At 42.9% G+C, this 15,913-nt stretch overlaps 1 protein-coding gene across 1 annotated transcript in view; it reads right to left on the reverse strand.

Moving 5' to 3' along the window:
- LOC119394129 (transcription factor CP2-like protein 1) overlaps positions 1-15,521 on the reverse strand; it is a 47,362-nt gene extending 31,841 nt beyond the window's left edge. The window contains exons 1-5 of the mRNA XM_037661381.2: positions 14,877-15,521; positions 14,065-14,116; positions 10,881-11,034; positions 9,135-9,236; positions 7,267-7,428 (exon numbers count right to left, since the gene is read on the reverse strand). Of these exons, the coding sequence (XP_037517309.1) occupies positions 7,267-7,428; positions 9,135-9,236; positions 10,881-10,996 (380 nt within the window). The 5' untranslated portion in view covers positions 10,997-11,034; positions 14,065-14,116; positions 14,877-15,521. The remainder of the gene's footprint in view (positions 1-7,266; positions 7,429-9,134; positions 9,237-10,880; positions 11,035-14,064; positions 14,117-14,876) is intronic.
- Between the last annotated feature and the right edge of the window lie 392 nt (positions 15,522-15,913).

The following is a 15,913-nucleotide window of genomic DNA, read 5'->3' on the forward strand; positions in this document are numbered from 1 at the left end:
GCGGTCAAAAAGCCACACAATAAGATTAGTGGGGAAAGCGCCCCAAATATATGTTGTTGGGAACCGGGATTAATCAGTGCATAAAGGTAGCACGCGAAATGATACACTGGCCCACCTGTGCACATAGTCAGTGTGGAAGTGTTACTGCTATGTGAAACTGCTATGTGAAACTGCTATGCATAAACTGCTATGTGAAAGCACATAGCAGTTTATGCATACAGTAGACGCTGAGTAAACAGAAATCTCTTAAACAAAACTGCTGCTTAAATGGAACAACTGCCTCTGGCATGATTGGTTTTGTACTTGCATTCTGCACCCCTGTTCATCTCTCAGTAAATGGAACTCCTGTTAAATGGAACATACTTTCCTGGTCCCTTCACGTTTTGTTTAATGACGGTCCACTGTAGATCTAAATGGCTAGAAACAGAACATACATTAATAAAGCAGGATAAAAGAAACACTTTATTCAGTTATACGATCCTTCTCTCACACAAGTTGTAATAATAATATCTGGGGTTTAACATCCCAAAACCAAGGCATGATTATGAGGGACGCCGTAGTGGAGGGCTCTGGAAGTTTCGACCAATTGGGGTTCTTTAACGTGCACCTAAATCTAAGTACATGGGTATCAAATATTTTTGCCTCCATCGAAAATGCAGCCGCGGCGGCCAGGATTCGATCCCACAACCTTTGGGTCAGCAGTCGAGCGCCATAACCACTAGACCACCGTGGCGGGGCTCTCACACAAGTAGTGTACAAGTGTACATTCTAGAAAACTTCGTAGGCAATGATAAAGGCGACCAGTCACTGACAGTTTTCCTCTCGGTCTGGGAAATTAGGACAACAGTGCTTACGAGCCTGTTCGTTGTGCTAAAACGGCGGAATTCCATTAGTTTTACGCTTCTTTCTTCATACAAGACGCAATTTGACCGGAAATGGTTTAACCGGGACATTGTGCTTGACACAAGCACAAGGGCAAATTGTTACTGAGATGTCATGCCTGGTATCTCTTAGTATTGTATGTCATTGATGTGTAGAAAAAAACGATCGATCGAAAATGTCACAAATCGAAATCGTCAGATTCGCTTTCCTAAATATTTGTGGCATTGACCAAATTTCTCATCAATAGAACATGTATAGAGGGCTGCTAAAAGCATGCAGGAATGCTCAATTTCCCAAATTTCTACAGTTCAACATGACTAAAACCACTTGGTCTTTTGCAGTATGTACGGCCCCAAACAATGTGCGCATAAAAGAGCACTCTCAGATAACTTTTCTAGTCAGAACAAAAACACACAATTGTATCATCACAGGATCATCAGGGCACTCAGATTAAAAACTACCAATAGATTAGTGGATTCAACAAAGTTGTGTTCACAGAATGAAACAACGCTTAAAACTTACAATGACATGATCGGTGCAGCTAGCAGTCGTCAAGTCAAATCCAACTGTTGAAGTCTATCTGCTATTAGTACACACGTCGCTAGACATAGCAGAGTGGTGAACGCATAGATTAAAGAACTCCCCATACCATCCAACGTCACATGTACAATCTGATTGTTCTGATCTGATCATTAGTAAAGTGTCAACAACGTTAACAGAGTTCCCAAAACAGTAGGTGCAACATAGATAAGAACAGTAATGTCAGTAACACTGAGATTTATGTCGGACACGTCACTCACCAAATGCAAATCAATGTGCGCATGGCAGTGTAACATGCACACTATTACAGTCCTACTCAGTTGTAACAGATCGGTTTTTGAGCTTGAACTAGTTGGAGACATCAGGTGATTCAATACACACAAAGTCGCCTACAATGACCTCAAATCATGGTGCATTCTTTCAATAGAATTTGTTATTAGTTGCACATAGGACACCACATCACAAGAAAAACTGCGGGTTCATTACGAATGTATTATAACACTCGGTTACAAGACAGGGTGCCACAGCGACGGCATTCAAAGAAGAAAAAGTTAAGCAAAACTTCCCTGCACGAGGACTGGGACCAGCATAGGACGACATTGAATGTATGTGCCGCGCATAAGTCGGCAAAAAATGTGGAGCTCACTCAGACTCACTCATGGAATATATTTTGCCCTTAGGACTCACTCGTTCTCAGACTCACCAAAATTGTCCTCAATCGAACTTACTCGGACTCAGACTCACTAAAATTTTTCTCAACTGAACTCACTCGGACTCAAACTTACCTATATGTTACCGACTCGGACTCACTCAGATTCAAGGCTCAATCTGAGTCTGAGTGAGTCGACTCATGAATCTGTTAGCACATAATTAGCTGTTTTGATCAGGATTTCAACGCACTCAAATGCCAATATCTCGCATAATCGGTGCTTTACGATATGCATTTTGATCTCGTACCTTCACATAAGAGTTATCAGTGGTTGCAATCCAGTAAGGACATCTTTTTATTGAAAGATATGACTCACATGAGATATTTTTATCAAGAACTTCCTTTGAAAAAATTTGCGGGGTCAGGGGGAGGGGTCAAGGCATGCCTCTGATCAATAAATATTGATCTGGCGTATGAACACTAGTGCATTGAAGTATCTGTAACGACTCACGCCTCGATCTGAGTCTGAGTGAGTCTGAGTGAGTTCACTCATGAGTGAGTTTGCCGACCTATGGTGCCGCGTGCATAAAATGCTACCCAGCACCTAAAACAGAAATGTCACGTTATCCTGGATAGCACAGTACCGCTGTCTATCTGAACACCAGGACATCGAGCTGAACCGATCACTGGGAACACAACTTCGTTTTTTTCCACTTCCTTGTTCTTTCCTTAGTTGCACAATGGCACATACATACAATCTCATCCCAAGCTCGTGGCAATATGGCAGACAGCATGTGCAAAAGTGTTGCATGTGGTAATGACGTGTGTGTGGGATACATTAATCTGTACTGTCTTATTGACCTTCGATACATGAATCTTCTTTATGTTATATTTCCATCTTATGTGTACTATCGCGCTCAGTATGAGCTACATCACGCGAGCGAGTGGCTGAGCGCTCTGCAAGGTTGCACAGTGGCGCCGATTGTGGCATATTTTCGAGTTATCGGGAGAGAGTTTAGCTGTCCCTGCAAGCGTGCATCGCCCCCACTTGCGGTCACCCTCGCCCTCGTTTTGCCCTGCGGTGATATCAGCTTTGAAAATGATAACTTCGAGGGTGAGAGCAAGCAAGTGGGGGCGATGCGCGCTCGCAAGAGCAGCTAAACTCTCTCCCGATAACTCGAAAATATGCCATAATCAGCGCCACTGTACAACCTTGCAAAGCGCTCGGCCGTGCGCTCGCGTGATGTAGCTCATACTGAGCGCGATAGTACCTTGTGTTGAGTCTTGACTGTGGTTCCTTTTATGGATGTTGGTCCAAGTTGGATCAAAAGGGACTTCATGGCTTCACGTAAAATTTTACAACCGAGTTGTCATGTCCACGCTACGTATTAAATGTAGCTTGTACCATAGAGTTTCCTAAAATGACCTAGAGGGAACTCTGGCGCTGCGATCGTTCAGCCACCATGGGAATGATGGGTAGTACACGGATTTGCCTAGTCTTCGTGCTTGTGGGCTTCGAACGCACTTGTGGCTTTGTTTATTGCTATGTTTTGGTTTTCTTTCGGATAAAAGAATGGATCGTTGTGAACTTTGTGACCAGATTTGAATCGGTGAGCCTAAAGAAGTTAAAGTGGTGACGTGAAACTGCTGATTTTTGCTGAACTTCGTTTTGCGACAAAGCGGAAGCAGATGATGCGGAGCCAAACGGAGCCGAAAGAACGAAGTTCAGACAAATCCGTGTACTACCCATGATTCCCATGCTGGCTGAAGCGCGATGCATTGCAGCTCCCATAGACACTAGCGCCAGAGTTCCCTCTAGTAAGTATTGTACGAAACTCTATGGCTTGTACATCACTACAGACCTGCAAAATCATTAAAAAGCATAGACTTGTGCATCCCTGAAGCTATTCCCTACTGGTTTAGAGTAAAGTAGGACTGTCCAAACACTCTAGTGGTTCAGACGTTGAAATGAATATTACAGTATTCGAATTCAGTTCGTCGTGAATTTAAAATTTTGTAAATTTCGAAGTATTCGAAACGATTCAATAGACATTTTTCTGCACGTAACCAGCCTGAAAAGGTGGTTTTACTGCAGTGTCCTGCCGTGAAACCGCCTATTCAGGAAAAATCAGCACTGCCGCAAAGCCACACTTCAAAGTTAGGTGTGCATGTTACCTGTACCACGATTTAATTTTTTAGTAATGTTTAAAAGTGTTTCATACAGTCTTATATTGGCTAAGCATGGCGAATTTTAAAATGTAACATATTTTACAGCTCACATATTTTTCTGCTGTTGTGCACTATCTGTTGTCAACGTGACCCTGTACCTTCATTTCTTAGCACTCAAAGCAAGAACAAACTGCTTCTAACTTGCACCCAACTGCTATCCAAATCTGCTACTATAGGAATTCGGTTCAAAATTATTCGATACTAATTAATATTCACTTCCACTTCACTTCGAACCAATACTGATATTCGCACAAGCCCAGAGTAAAGGTATATTTTAAAGGACCCCTGACAGCGAAATTTTTGTTGGTGACTTTTTGGCTGTAATTTGTAGCTTTGTGTCTGGTAATCTCTAAATTAAATCGTAAATGCTCTAGCGTATCGTACAACTAATTCTAGCGTAGTTAATTGTGACCATTTTAGCATCACTTCAAAACGCCCGCCTAAAAACCACAAGAAACTGGCGCCCCATGCGGGGGAGCGTCAAAGACAACGTGCACTCAAGCTGTGGTGACGTTGACGGCGCGGTTTTCAAATCGGGGCCCCAAGCGCGGTAGAGATTGAAAGTATGTGGGTGCCTCGGTATGGGTTAAACCTGTCAAGCGCCCTCACGAAAACTACCTCGAGAGCAGCCCGACAACAGAGCCAGAGGGGTGCGGAACAATAGGCCTCGTCGTATTGTGCACGTGCGCCCCCCGCAAACCTTCTGTGACGTCCACAATACTTGCTTTACACTTGGAACGACGGGGCCTCTATCTACGTCATACCAGGATGTCGCAAGGTGCAGCCAACTCAAGTGAGCACTCACGCTTACTTTAAAACCAAATTAAGATATCTTAAAGGCAACGTTCGTCACTAATAATCACTCAGATGTGCCCCCGTATACAGGAAAGTCAAACAACACAAAGATCTCGAGGTTTCAATTTTGGTGTCAGGGGTCCTTTAAAAGTTTTTTTAGCAGAGTATGGGAATCGCACAGACTGGCCTATAAAGACAAGCAGCTGCTTACTACGCTTGGAAAGCCTAATCTTGGCCCGGTGACACCGACGAAAGACTGCCCTCACAAGGCCCGAGCTACTGAGAAGCTTCTAGAGTTGCACGTGTTATCCCCTTATCTCACAACCAAGTTCTTATCAGCTATGTGTAACTGCACTTTCTCTGTTTTCCGACGGCAGTGTCGAAATGCCAAGTGCAAATGCGTCGTAGGAACAGTCACGAAAGCCATGGAACACTGCACATTCTTCCACCTTTAAAGCCTTCACTGCTTATGGTGACTTTGAACATTTTCAAGAGGAACCTATACGTTGCTCACTGATACACAGCTCATAACACGCCAAGGGCCTGTGAGTCAACTTGTAAACTTTTACATGAGGTTAATACTATAGTATGGCACAGGAAAGAGAGGCAGTGCCTTTCATCACTCGCAGCAAAATGCTTGTGCAAAAATGCTATACGTAGTTACGTGTGCATGTTGTACATACTGTATTGTAAAATTGCTCATGGCTCCTTTCGATTATTTTTTTATCTAGGCTACAACAACATTACAGCAGGACGACTTTGTTAAATTCCTTAGGGGACCATGAAAAGAGAGCGTGTGATCTGGGAAAATGTAACATCCAATAACAGTTTTTTTTTGAACAGGTAATTCTTTTAGTCTGCAAAGATGCAAGCAAAAGAAGGCAACAGGGCAGATGGTACGCTACAACAATTTTGGTATAATGATCAGACAGCAATAAAATACCAGCAGTACTACACAGCAAGGGTGAGAGATAACACAGCCGCAACGGTGCCTGGGCGTACGCTCCCTTCAAGAAGCTTACAAGCATGCACTTAGGCTCCCAACTGGCACTTGGCCACCTGCCTAAGTGCCAGAAACATACAGTAGGCAATTTTGCCATTTCTTGTAGAGATTGGTGCCACACATCAGGCGCTGTGGCCATCTTCAGTGATAATATGTAGCAGTCAATGCGGGTGCAGTCTCAGTTTCTGGGCGTAACAGCTGAGAAGGGAAGCCTTCGAACAGGACTGGCATTTCAATGCGTGAGAGCCAGTGAAATTTAACAAATATTTTACTGTATTTTACTTGTCAATGATATTTTACTGCATTATTGAGCACGACTGTACCCAACTGCTGTTAAACTTCAGCCTCAGAGAATGTAGCATGGTGACCAGGCATTCAAACCAGTAACTTCACGGTCAGCAGCCCAGCACCATTGCCTTTGCTACAGCACAGCAGTGGCTTAAAATGGAAATCAGTCAGTAGTGCTACTGTTTCTACCAGAGTTACTGAACAAGACTTGAAGCACAGGCTTCAAACAATCTGTTTCACATTTCATGTGCATACGAAACTGGAACAGGGTACGACACTGTAATTTCCTGCTTTCTCTACTATTCAAGCACACCAGCATACAATGGGTAGATCAATCAGTTCAATGCTTGTCAGGCCACTAATTATATTTATTTACTGATGTATTTACGTAAAGCAGGAAATGGTGTATTATAATGAGAGATTCAACCTCTTCATAGTTTTCAAGTTCACTCTCACAAAAAAGTATGCAAATGCACAGACACAACTTCTTTTATTTCTTTTACTGAGGAAACACTGCCTCTTGCTATAACAACATTTGCAAATGTGTTACACTGTTGCTCTGCGCATTACCAAGCAAAGTTGAGTTGAGAATCATGGTACCGTCTTGCGCACCACAAAAAAAAAAAAAAAAAGAGAACTCTTTGGCATGTCATTAGTCTGCATTTTTAACAAAAATCAGTGACCCTACTTCTGCCTGCATCTTTAGTTTCTTGATGTCTCTTGTGGTATGCTAGTATGCCGCATTCAAAGGTTTTTGTTCTCAGCATGTTGGGACAGCAGAAAGCAATCCTGCATCCTTTTGAGCTATCACACTTACACAAAACAGTAGGTGTAAGGAGCATCAACATATGAAACAGAGAGACAGGCATTGGGAACACACCTTGGACTGGTGTCCTCGCCAGACTCCCTGGAGGTGCTGACACAGAAGCGCTTGATGGCACCCGTGACATCATCGTCGGTGCTCAGGGGCAGCCGGTTCTTCTTTCCGTGCAACCCTGACCGAGCCTCTGAGGAGTGTCCCAAGCTGTTGCTGCCACAGTCGCTAAGAGAAGCACGGATTGGCTAGTCAGTACAACGCAGCTAGTCTGGCCTTTTGCAAAGTCAGGAGAATAAGGAATGCCCCCTCACATTTAATCAGTCACCAAAAAAAACGCCAGGCCTGCACGGAACACGCAGCACAGTCACAGTGAAAGCTGAAAGAGCGGCCTTTCTAGAGCCTGTTGTTAACTCTCTTTGGGCAACTAGTACAAGTACACTTGCAGGGCATCCACTACGCCATAAATAATCATAGTTTTTGTGAAGTGGGAAAGCACCCAGTATGCCAATAGTATTCGTCATTCTGCGGAGAAGCGAGGTACGTGCTACACATCTGTAAAGCATTGTACGCACTGTTGATGCTGTAGTTGATGATGACGAAAAATTATGGCTGACACCTCGTAGTGGGTGGGAACTTTAAATCACACACTCATTGCGCAATTCGCATTGTGTGACACCTCGCTGTTATTTTACTCTTCTACCACGCCATATTACGTGTTAATGCGATTCCTTACCCGACATGATACCTGTATAAGGTCTTTTTGCAAATAAGATTCAAACCCTGGCATGGCTTTGTCGTAGAATACTCGCCTGCCATGCAGAGGGCCCTGGTTCAAATCCCATCTGGTCATGGATATTTTTTTCTCATTTCGCACGATAGCGGTTACAGACACCGGCGGCGGACAACTACGGCACCAAAATCGGCTCTTGTGGCCTCATAATAGCTTTCGCTGTAAAACTTTTCAGAGTGGGTTGTCCTGCCTACCAGAGCAAATTGGTCAAGTTGTTGACGTTATGTCAATTTCATTTATTCATTTGTTCATTTGTGCAATATGAGCTGGAACACCAAAGTCATGTTTATTCTACGATTACTTTTAATGTACTGATATGAATGTGATGTATTGAATTGCCAGAGATATCTTTCTGCTTGAACATTTAGTGTCATGAACACTTCTGCACTTCCAACTATGTTTAGCTGCTATGGCCTTGAAAAGGTAATTTAAGTGTTCCAGCTTGTATTGCTCACGACTATACCTAACAACAATATATACGCATAAACAAGAACGAGATAACAGCGGGGATTCTTCCCACACTTTGCTGCATAGCGCCAGTTTGTCTCAAAATGGCTCAAAGAAGGATTGCAGTGTGCCTAAAGTTGAATGCTGAATGGGAACGACAGTTCTTTGGCGACAACACGTGACCAACCGAGATAATGACAATACAGATGCCACAAGATATGGCTGGTAATGTTGATTATTTATTCAGTTTCTCATGTTAGATGTGCTCAGATGACATTCGTTGTAGTGGGGCGATGCCCACAGGAACGAGAATAATTCGAAAAAAAAGGCGAAGAAAACATAACATAAAAACACGACAGCATAGAGATACATTAGGCCCGTATCAGAAGTTCACAGGGAGATAGAGCCCTGAAGTGACTAGAAGTTTTCAGGCAAGAAATGTCAGTGGAGCCCACATTTTAACAAAAGTGCTTGTCTTGGTCAAAACTGGCTCTAGCGATGTTACTCGTTTTGACAACTTCTCATCCCTGGGTACACATCATTCATAAAATAAGAGTGAATGTGCAAGATGTACATCTGCTAATAACCGTATCCCTGTTATTGCTGTATAATCAGTAACAGTAACAGCAACAGCGGTAGTCAATAATTATAACATGAGTAGTAGTAGCATCAATAGAAAGTATAAGACTCTCACCTTGCAGGACCCGCCCTTAGGGCATCGGCCAGGGCATAGCCATTCTCTCGAGGCATCTCTTGTTTCACTGATGAGAGGCTAGGCAGAGCGAGCAAGGCATCGCTGCAAAACGACCAATCGCAGAGTGTTACCAAATTGCGGCAATGTACTTCAGCGCAATTATCTGGATCGCACTATTGAATGACTATGATTTCATATTGTCAGCAAATTTCATTGAGTTAACTTGTAATCATTGAGTGAATACGAAAAAAAAAAAAGGAGTGCAGTTTAACTAACTGAGAACGTCTAAATACAAGTCAAAAACTGACAACAGGGTATTCTGTAACATGTACTGCAGCCTACATAATACCTAATGTCTAATTAATGCATTACGATTCTCTTAATTTTTCAATGAAGCACCAGAAATGATAAGTTTATGACGGCCTCTATACCAATTAGATGTTCCCACTAAGTGTAATTTCTATCAAATACATATTGCTACGATTACTTTAGTAAATGCTAAAAACAAAATGCATGCGTATGCCACACACACGAACCCCCAAGAAAGCACTGCTCACGGACGTAACTAAACAACTTATGAAACCATTTCTCGGCACACACCGTGCACACATGTGGACCAACATGTGTTTTACGTGCCAGCATGCATGTGTGTTCATCGCAAATCAGGACAGGAAGTACTGATGTGCTTGCACAGATTTGTAAATTACTGTCTCCTTTTCTATGCACTATAACTAAACACCAAAAAGAGTAATTTTATAGCAAAATTCACAAATTTTTCCTGTGTTTAGCATCAAGGAAATGTTTTTCCTACGTGAAAAGACGTCTTATGCTTTGTTTTTATTGGTAGTGAATCAGTGGCGAACGTGAAAACAATCTTAATAAAACATGTTGTTGGGCTAGTTGGTTCATACGGTGCAAAAGGTAATGACGCAACGCAAGGCAAAGAAAACAAGACAGAAAGAGCGTCACTTGCAACTGGGCTGCAAAAGCTGACCCTCTGTGGAGAAAAAGCATGCAAGGCCGTATCTACCTTGCGCGGCGTGCGTGGCCTAAGAAATTCCTCTTACATGTGGCAAAGTGTATGCCGGCCAGACTGGACACTGCGTTCATGACAGGGTAAGGGAACACGAGCTTTCAATTAAGAATAAGATTAGTGCTTATTACCTATGCACTGCAAATCCTAAAGGTCCGGATCTTACAAATATTCGCATACCCGGAAGGAGCAAGAATATTGAAGCACATGAACGATTGGAGGCCCATTTTATCAATGCGAAATGAGATGTCTGTGTGAGTGGTACGTTTGTTACCCAGCATAGAGCAGAAGCACGATTTTTGGAGAGCCTGATTTCAGGGTCGTAGCCAGGGGGGGGTTCAAACCCCCCTGAAATTTTTCAGTTTTGCTTGCGTATATATACACGCACACATAAAAACGCACGTACGAACATACATAAAGTATGGTTGAACCCCCCCGAAAAAAATCTCTGGCTACGCCCCTGCATGATTTCATAAACATGTGATTGCACCTGATTGTTCTGTGCAAATGTAACTGCGCACCTGCTTGCACTGCGTAAAAAGGAGCCTCTCTTCAAATAAACCCAGTTGACGCTTTTTCTTGTCCTCTTGTTTTCTTTGCCTTGCATTGCATCATTACCTCTTGCACAGTGAAAATAAGCATCTGTAAGTGTGTTTCTTCCTGAAGAGACTGAAATTAAAAGGCTTGTTATTACAGCAAAGGGAGGTGGCTACCTCATGTTGAACGATGCAGTGCCCAGTTCCATGCCCAGGCCAGAGAGGCTGCCATCGAAGTCCGCAGCCAAGGCATCATCAATGTCATCGATCTGCCAATGGCCCACGGAGGTCATTCCAAGGCTCGCCAGCACCACGCACTTTGACGCAGTGCCTGCGTACGGTCAACCCATTGCTGCAGTGTCACCACATTGCTGCTCATGGCAAAGCCTACTGTGTGAACATTTCACGAGGTGCCCTCATTCGTGATTGTAAACCAAGCCTTCCTGAAAGAATTTTGCAAAGCTAGTTGCAGCGTAGTCAATTTTTAAGTCATGCATGCACAGTTTGTCCAAATAAGGTAGAAGTTCAGGGCAAGATCGAATCCTGAAGCGATGAAAAAATCCTTCAAACAAGGGGTGTCGCTGAAGGCTCCAGCGACACCTTGTGTTCTGAGTATTTTTCATGCACAGTTTGTGAGGCTTATCAAACAAAAACCGTAATGTGGTTTTGGTAATAAAACCATGCCCAATGCAGCCAAGTGCAGGCACGAACATTAACAAGTACTACCATTATTTTCGCAATGGTGCAGTGTGGCAAAGCAACTTCATGGTATTTTAAGAAGCCTATTAGATAATATGGAGCGTAAAGAGACACTAAAGGTAAATATTAAACGATTCTGCAAAATTTGCAGCGCTTGTATTGCACCAAGAAGATGCACAATTTATTAGAAGGTCGCATCTTAAGGGTCTGCATACACCAAACAAAATCAAACTGTCTGCCCCCTAGCAAGATGTGACGTTGCATATGCCATCACCACCTTTTACTGTTCAATGTGGTGCCATGGTGCCACGTCTAAAATGCAAAGGCATGTAAGAAAACGAGTCATCAGCATTACATGGATGCGGCATTTTCTCTTACTTGCAGTTAGAGCGGGTTTCAAACTGAGAAATGCCAGTGAAGCACTACTTGTGAACTAAACTACTAAAATGAAAGTGTGTGGGCAACAACACTTTTTAATCGTCGTTGTCAAGGCATAGTTACGTAAGTATGACGACCTAGATGTGTTTCCAGATCTCGTTGCTAAATCTGGCTCTCGCAGTAACCAAAAGAATAGCCTTTGAGATTGGTGGCTATTACTTGAAGGAAATCATCGATGTGAGTTTGTGTACTGCTTAGGCTAACGTCAAAACAAGTTTCTCCAAGCATCAAATGGAAATGTAGAGCTAGCATTTTATTCAGCCTTACCATGCACTGCAGTGATCTTTTTATTAAGAATGCTTGAGCATACCAGAGACATAATTATGCTGAGAAGGTTGTAAGTCATCAGTCTAGTACTAGAATGTCCCACCGAAGTCGCAAGTCATGTGCCAAACTTACATTAATACCTTGATCACAAAAGCGTTGATAATATTGATGTTGCAGACATTTTCAAGTATAAATCTATCAGTGTAGCCTGAATCATTTGCCTTTAGTGTCCCCCTGCAATGCTCAATGCATAATTTCAGACTGTCACCCTGAAGACACTATTATACTATGATTGTCACATGCACTCTGTTCAACAATTACACACTCAGGCAAAACTAAAAATAAGTTAAAGAAAAGTAATTTATAGCTAGACCTATTCAAGACATTGTTAGTGGATAACATGTAGATGACGCACAATATGCAGTTTTTGCATCATTATTTACGCCTTTACAATGCATGCGGCGATAGTTTGCTTTTATCGCAGGAACTTTAAAGTGTTGACAATTTAACAAACGTCTTGTCTGTTTAGCAACAAATTTTTCTACTTGGTGCCAGGCAACGTTTTTAGATGAAATTACAGAACTGTTGACGACATTTTGGCGATTTCAAACTTACTAAAATTGCTCTAACAATGCCTTCTCGAATGTACTTTTTTTTATTCAAAAGCAACACACAAGGCACTGATGTATGAAACAAGCATAGGCTCCACAATGAAGAAATAATTCCCTTAACATTAGTGGTCTTCACGCTGTGCTTGTGCATCACAGTTCAGTCATCACAGAACTCCCATTGTGCACACAAAAGAGGTATTTTTTTTTCCTTTAACTGATTACAAACCCCACTTGAAGGGTTTTAACACAGGCAGGGCATAGTTTTTTAATTTAAATTTCATTTATTTTCGCCCAACTCCACTTTGATGTAATGTCGGATATGCAGTTTCAGTATATCCCTTCCTGTGGTTGACATCTGCAGGAACGGCAGTAAGCTAATTTACTAAAACCTGTTGAGATTAGAAGATAGCAGGTGAACGATAAGACCTGAAGATCAACTGTAGGAGGGCACAGACACAGGAGCAGCTGGGTTTGTTCACAGGAAACTCAACGCATCAATTCTGTTTCTCACGGCCTTTCAGGCCAGCAAATGCTTCACGGAGTTTTCTGCTAGATCAAGGGGTGTAAGCATAGTAGTTGACCTGTATAATGGTCACATAATTGTTATTGCTACATTAATGACATGCGACCAAATGTGTGTCCTAGAACGGCCTTGTACTTTCATGAGCCCCGAGAGCTTGAAAATTCGCACAGATAACGCAGACCAAGTGCCTACTCCTACCTGGAAAATAAAGTTGCCTGCAATGTTTTGAACCATGCTGTATTTGAAATTTTACAATCAGAAGCCAACTGCAGTGTCATCATTCATTGCTAAGTACATTAGCAAAGAAACAGCCACATCCACACTTCTAGTAAATTTACAATGAACTGACACTAGTAAAATAGACAATTTATGCCATGTTAGCTTATATTATTGTGTTCCAAAGCACCTAGATTATTATCAACTTTACTGAACAATGAACAAGTTGTTGCAAAATATAGTAACTTTTACTGCCTCACTCTAGAAACACACTAAAAAGAATTTGGTGACAGTGGAGCTAAGGCTGCACCTCATGGAAATATGTCACCCTAGAGTGACATATTGTTGGAAACATAATAAAGTATGCTGTCTTGTAGCCTAGACGTGAAATAAAAGATAAGTCGTATATCCAAAGTTCAAAACAGCAAGACGTGGCATACAGTACTTGATTACACTACAAGCACGAAATAATACAACATAAAGCCTTGCAATGCTTCATGTCGCCAAGAACTGGTATGCAGACAGAGTATAATGTTAGTATTGTTGCACAGAATGCTAAATGGGCAATGCTGTAAGTAATGAATTCATTCAAACATCGGAAACTTACACAAATTACAGCCGTCTCCTAATCGCTCTCGACAACAGCGATCTCGTATCACCTGAAAAAAATGAAGTTGCAAGGACAAAACAAAAACTTGGTTTAAAAAGGGTAGAACACCAGAGGTAACATGTAGCTTAGAATACTTGTAACATGTCACATGGTACGTCCCGATTCTCAATGAAAGCAGCCTGCACTGACTTTCTTGGCCGATACTAATCGACGCGCGTAATCGACCCAGCCTTACAGGATCAGTATTTAGTAGGGCATGGGCGTGCAGCAGCTCTCAATAAGCATCGAAACTCGTTAGTCGCGGTGTGACAGCCGTATTGTGTGATCTCGGCACCAATGAACTTGCAGGCCGCCATACGACTGTAACCGCAATGTTCACTTTCAGTATAATATCAGGCGCGAGCTACATACTTGCTTACGCAAGTACTTGTTTAAATATTGAGCTCGTAAGTTATCATCAGAAGTGAGCTAAGGAAAGACAGATCAGTACCGCTTTTCGACGTAAGACTTTCGTATCACATGCCTAAAGTATGCTGTACGTCTCCTGATTTGTCAATCAGCTGATTGAAAGACAACCGTAGATTATTATTTAACCAGAACGTGATCATGGGAACCTCGCGCTTAATGCGCTTAATTTCGCCAGAAACCTAGAGGCTGTCAATACGATTCACGGCATTACAATCCAAGCACTGCATCCACGGTTGAAATAAAACCTCAAGGCACAAGCGGACTTTCTGTTTCAAGCGAGACTTGTTTCCATACTTGAGCTAACAGTCGCGACAAGGGCACCGTGAAGCCAATGCGCTTACCTTCTCCGCTTCATCGGTAAAAATGGTGACCGTTCAGCACGAACAGGCGTTACTTGCAAGCGGAGATATTCGAATGGTGCCGCAAAAGTTGGACTAGTCACACTACACGGAGCTTCAAGGGGTACGGGATAGCACCAGCTGATACCACCATGGCAGAAAATACAAAGAGAGATGGCCGCTTCAAAGTCTTCCCAGCCGAAGCACGGCGATAAATTCCCACCACTCGACACACGCACAGCGTCGAAATTTCAACGAAGCCCGGATTTGGTCATACGGCAGTCAATTTGCAACGGCGAAGACGCGCTGAGTGCGATCAACATGAAACCCCCGAGAGCGTACACAAAAATATCAGCATTTACACGTGAGAAACGCTGCCACCGACAAAAGGCGAGACGGCGCGAAATCTCGCCAAGGCGTCACCGAGGTCAAATCTGCCTTGATTGTCGCTTCGACGACGTCGACAACACTTAATCATGTTCTGTTAGGTTTATGAACGCCGATGCGCCAGCGTAAATTCGTTGGCAAGGCTGCGCAATTTTTGAGCCTTTCTGCGACCCAGTTTTGGTTTCGGTATACCGTTCAACCGACTTCCTGCTAAATCGGCGCAGCGCGTTTGTTGGCCTTTTTTGCTTTCGTGTCAACGGCACTCGTGCGCTACCTTTACATTTGCCTAAGTGGGGAGCCTTGATTGAACACTGCTCTGCAAACATTTCGGAGCAAGTGCCAGCAGTTGCAAATTAGAATGAAGTAGTAGGCGCGCGCTTATACCATGAGACAGAACGTTTTCTTTGCTGAAGCGCGAGCAACATACCGCATTCACGTGCTAATCACGTGCACGGACTGATTAATGACCTTGCGCGGGTACTTCGGAAGATATTTCCCGTAATCATGACATGTGTCGTATAAGTCGCGTGTGTGCGTTAGCACACCTGAGAATAAACCAGAAAGCTTGAGACATACGCAATATTAATTTAGTCTTGCTTCGTGAAAAAGCGCCATTTCTTTTTTTTTTTTTTGCTTTCTTTTTAGCATGGGAA

The sequence above is a fragment of the Rhipicephalus sanguineus genome, chromosome 5, assembly GCF_013339695.2.
Source record: "Rhipicephalus sanguineus isolate Rsan-2018 chromosome 5, BIME_Rsan_1.4, whole genome shotgun sequence".
Classification (NCBI taxonomy): Eukaryota; Metazoa; Arthropoda; class Arachnida; order Ixodida; family Ixodidae; genus Rhipicephalus; species Rhipicephalus sanguineus.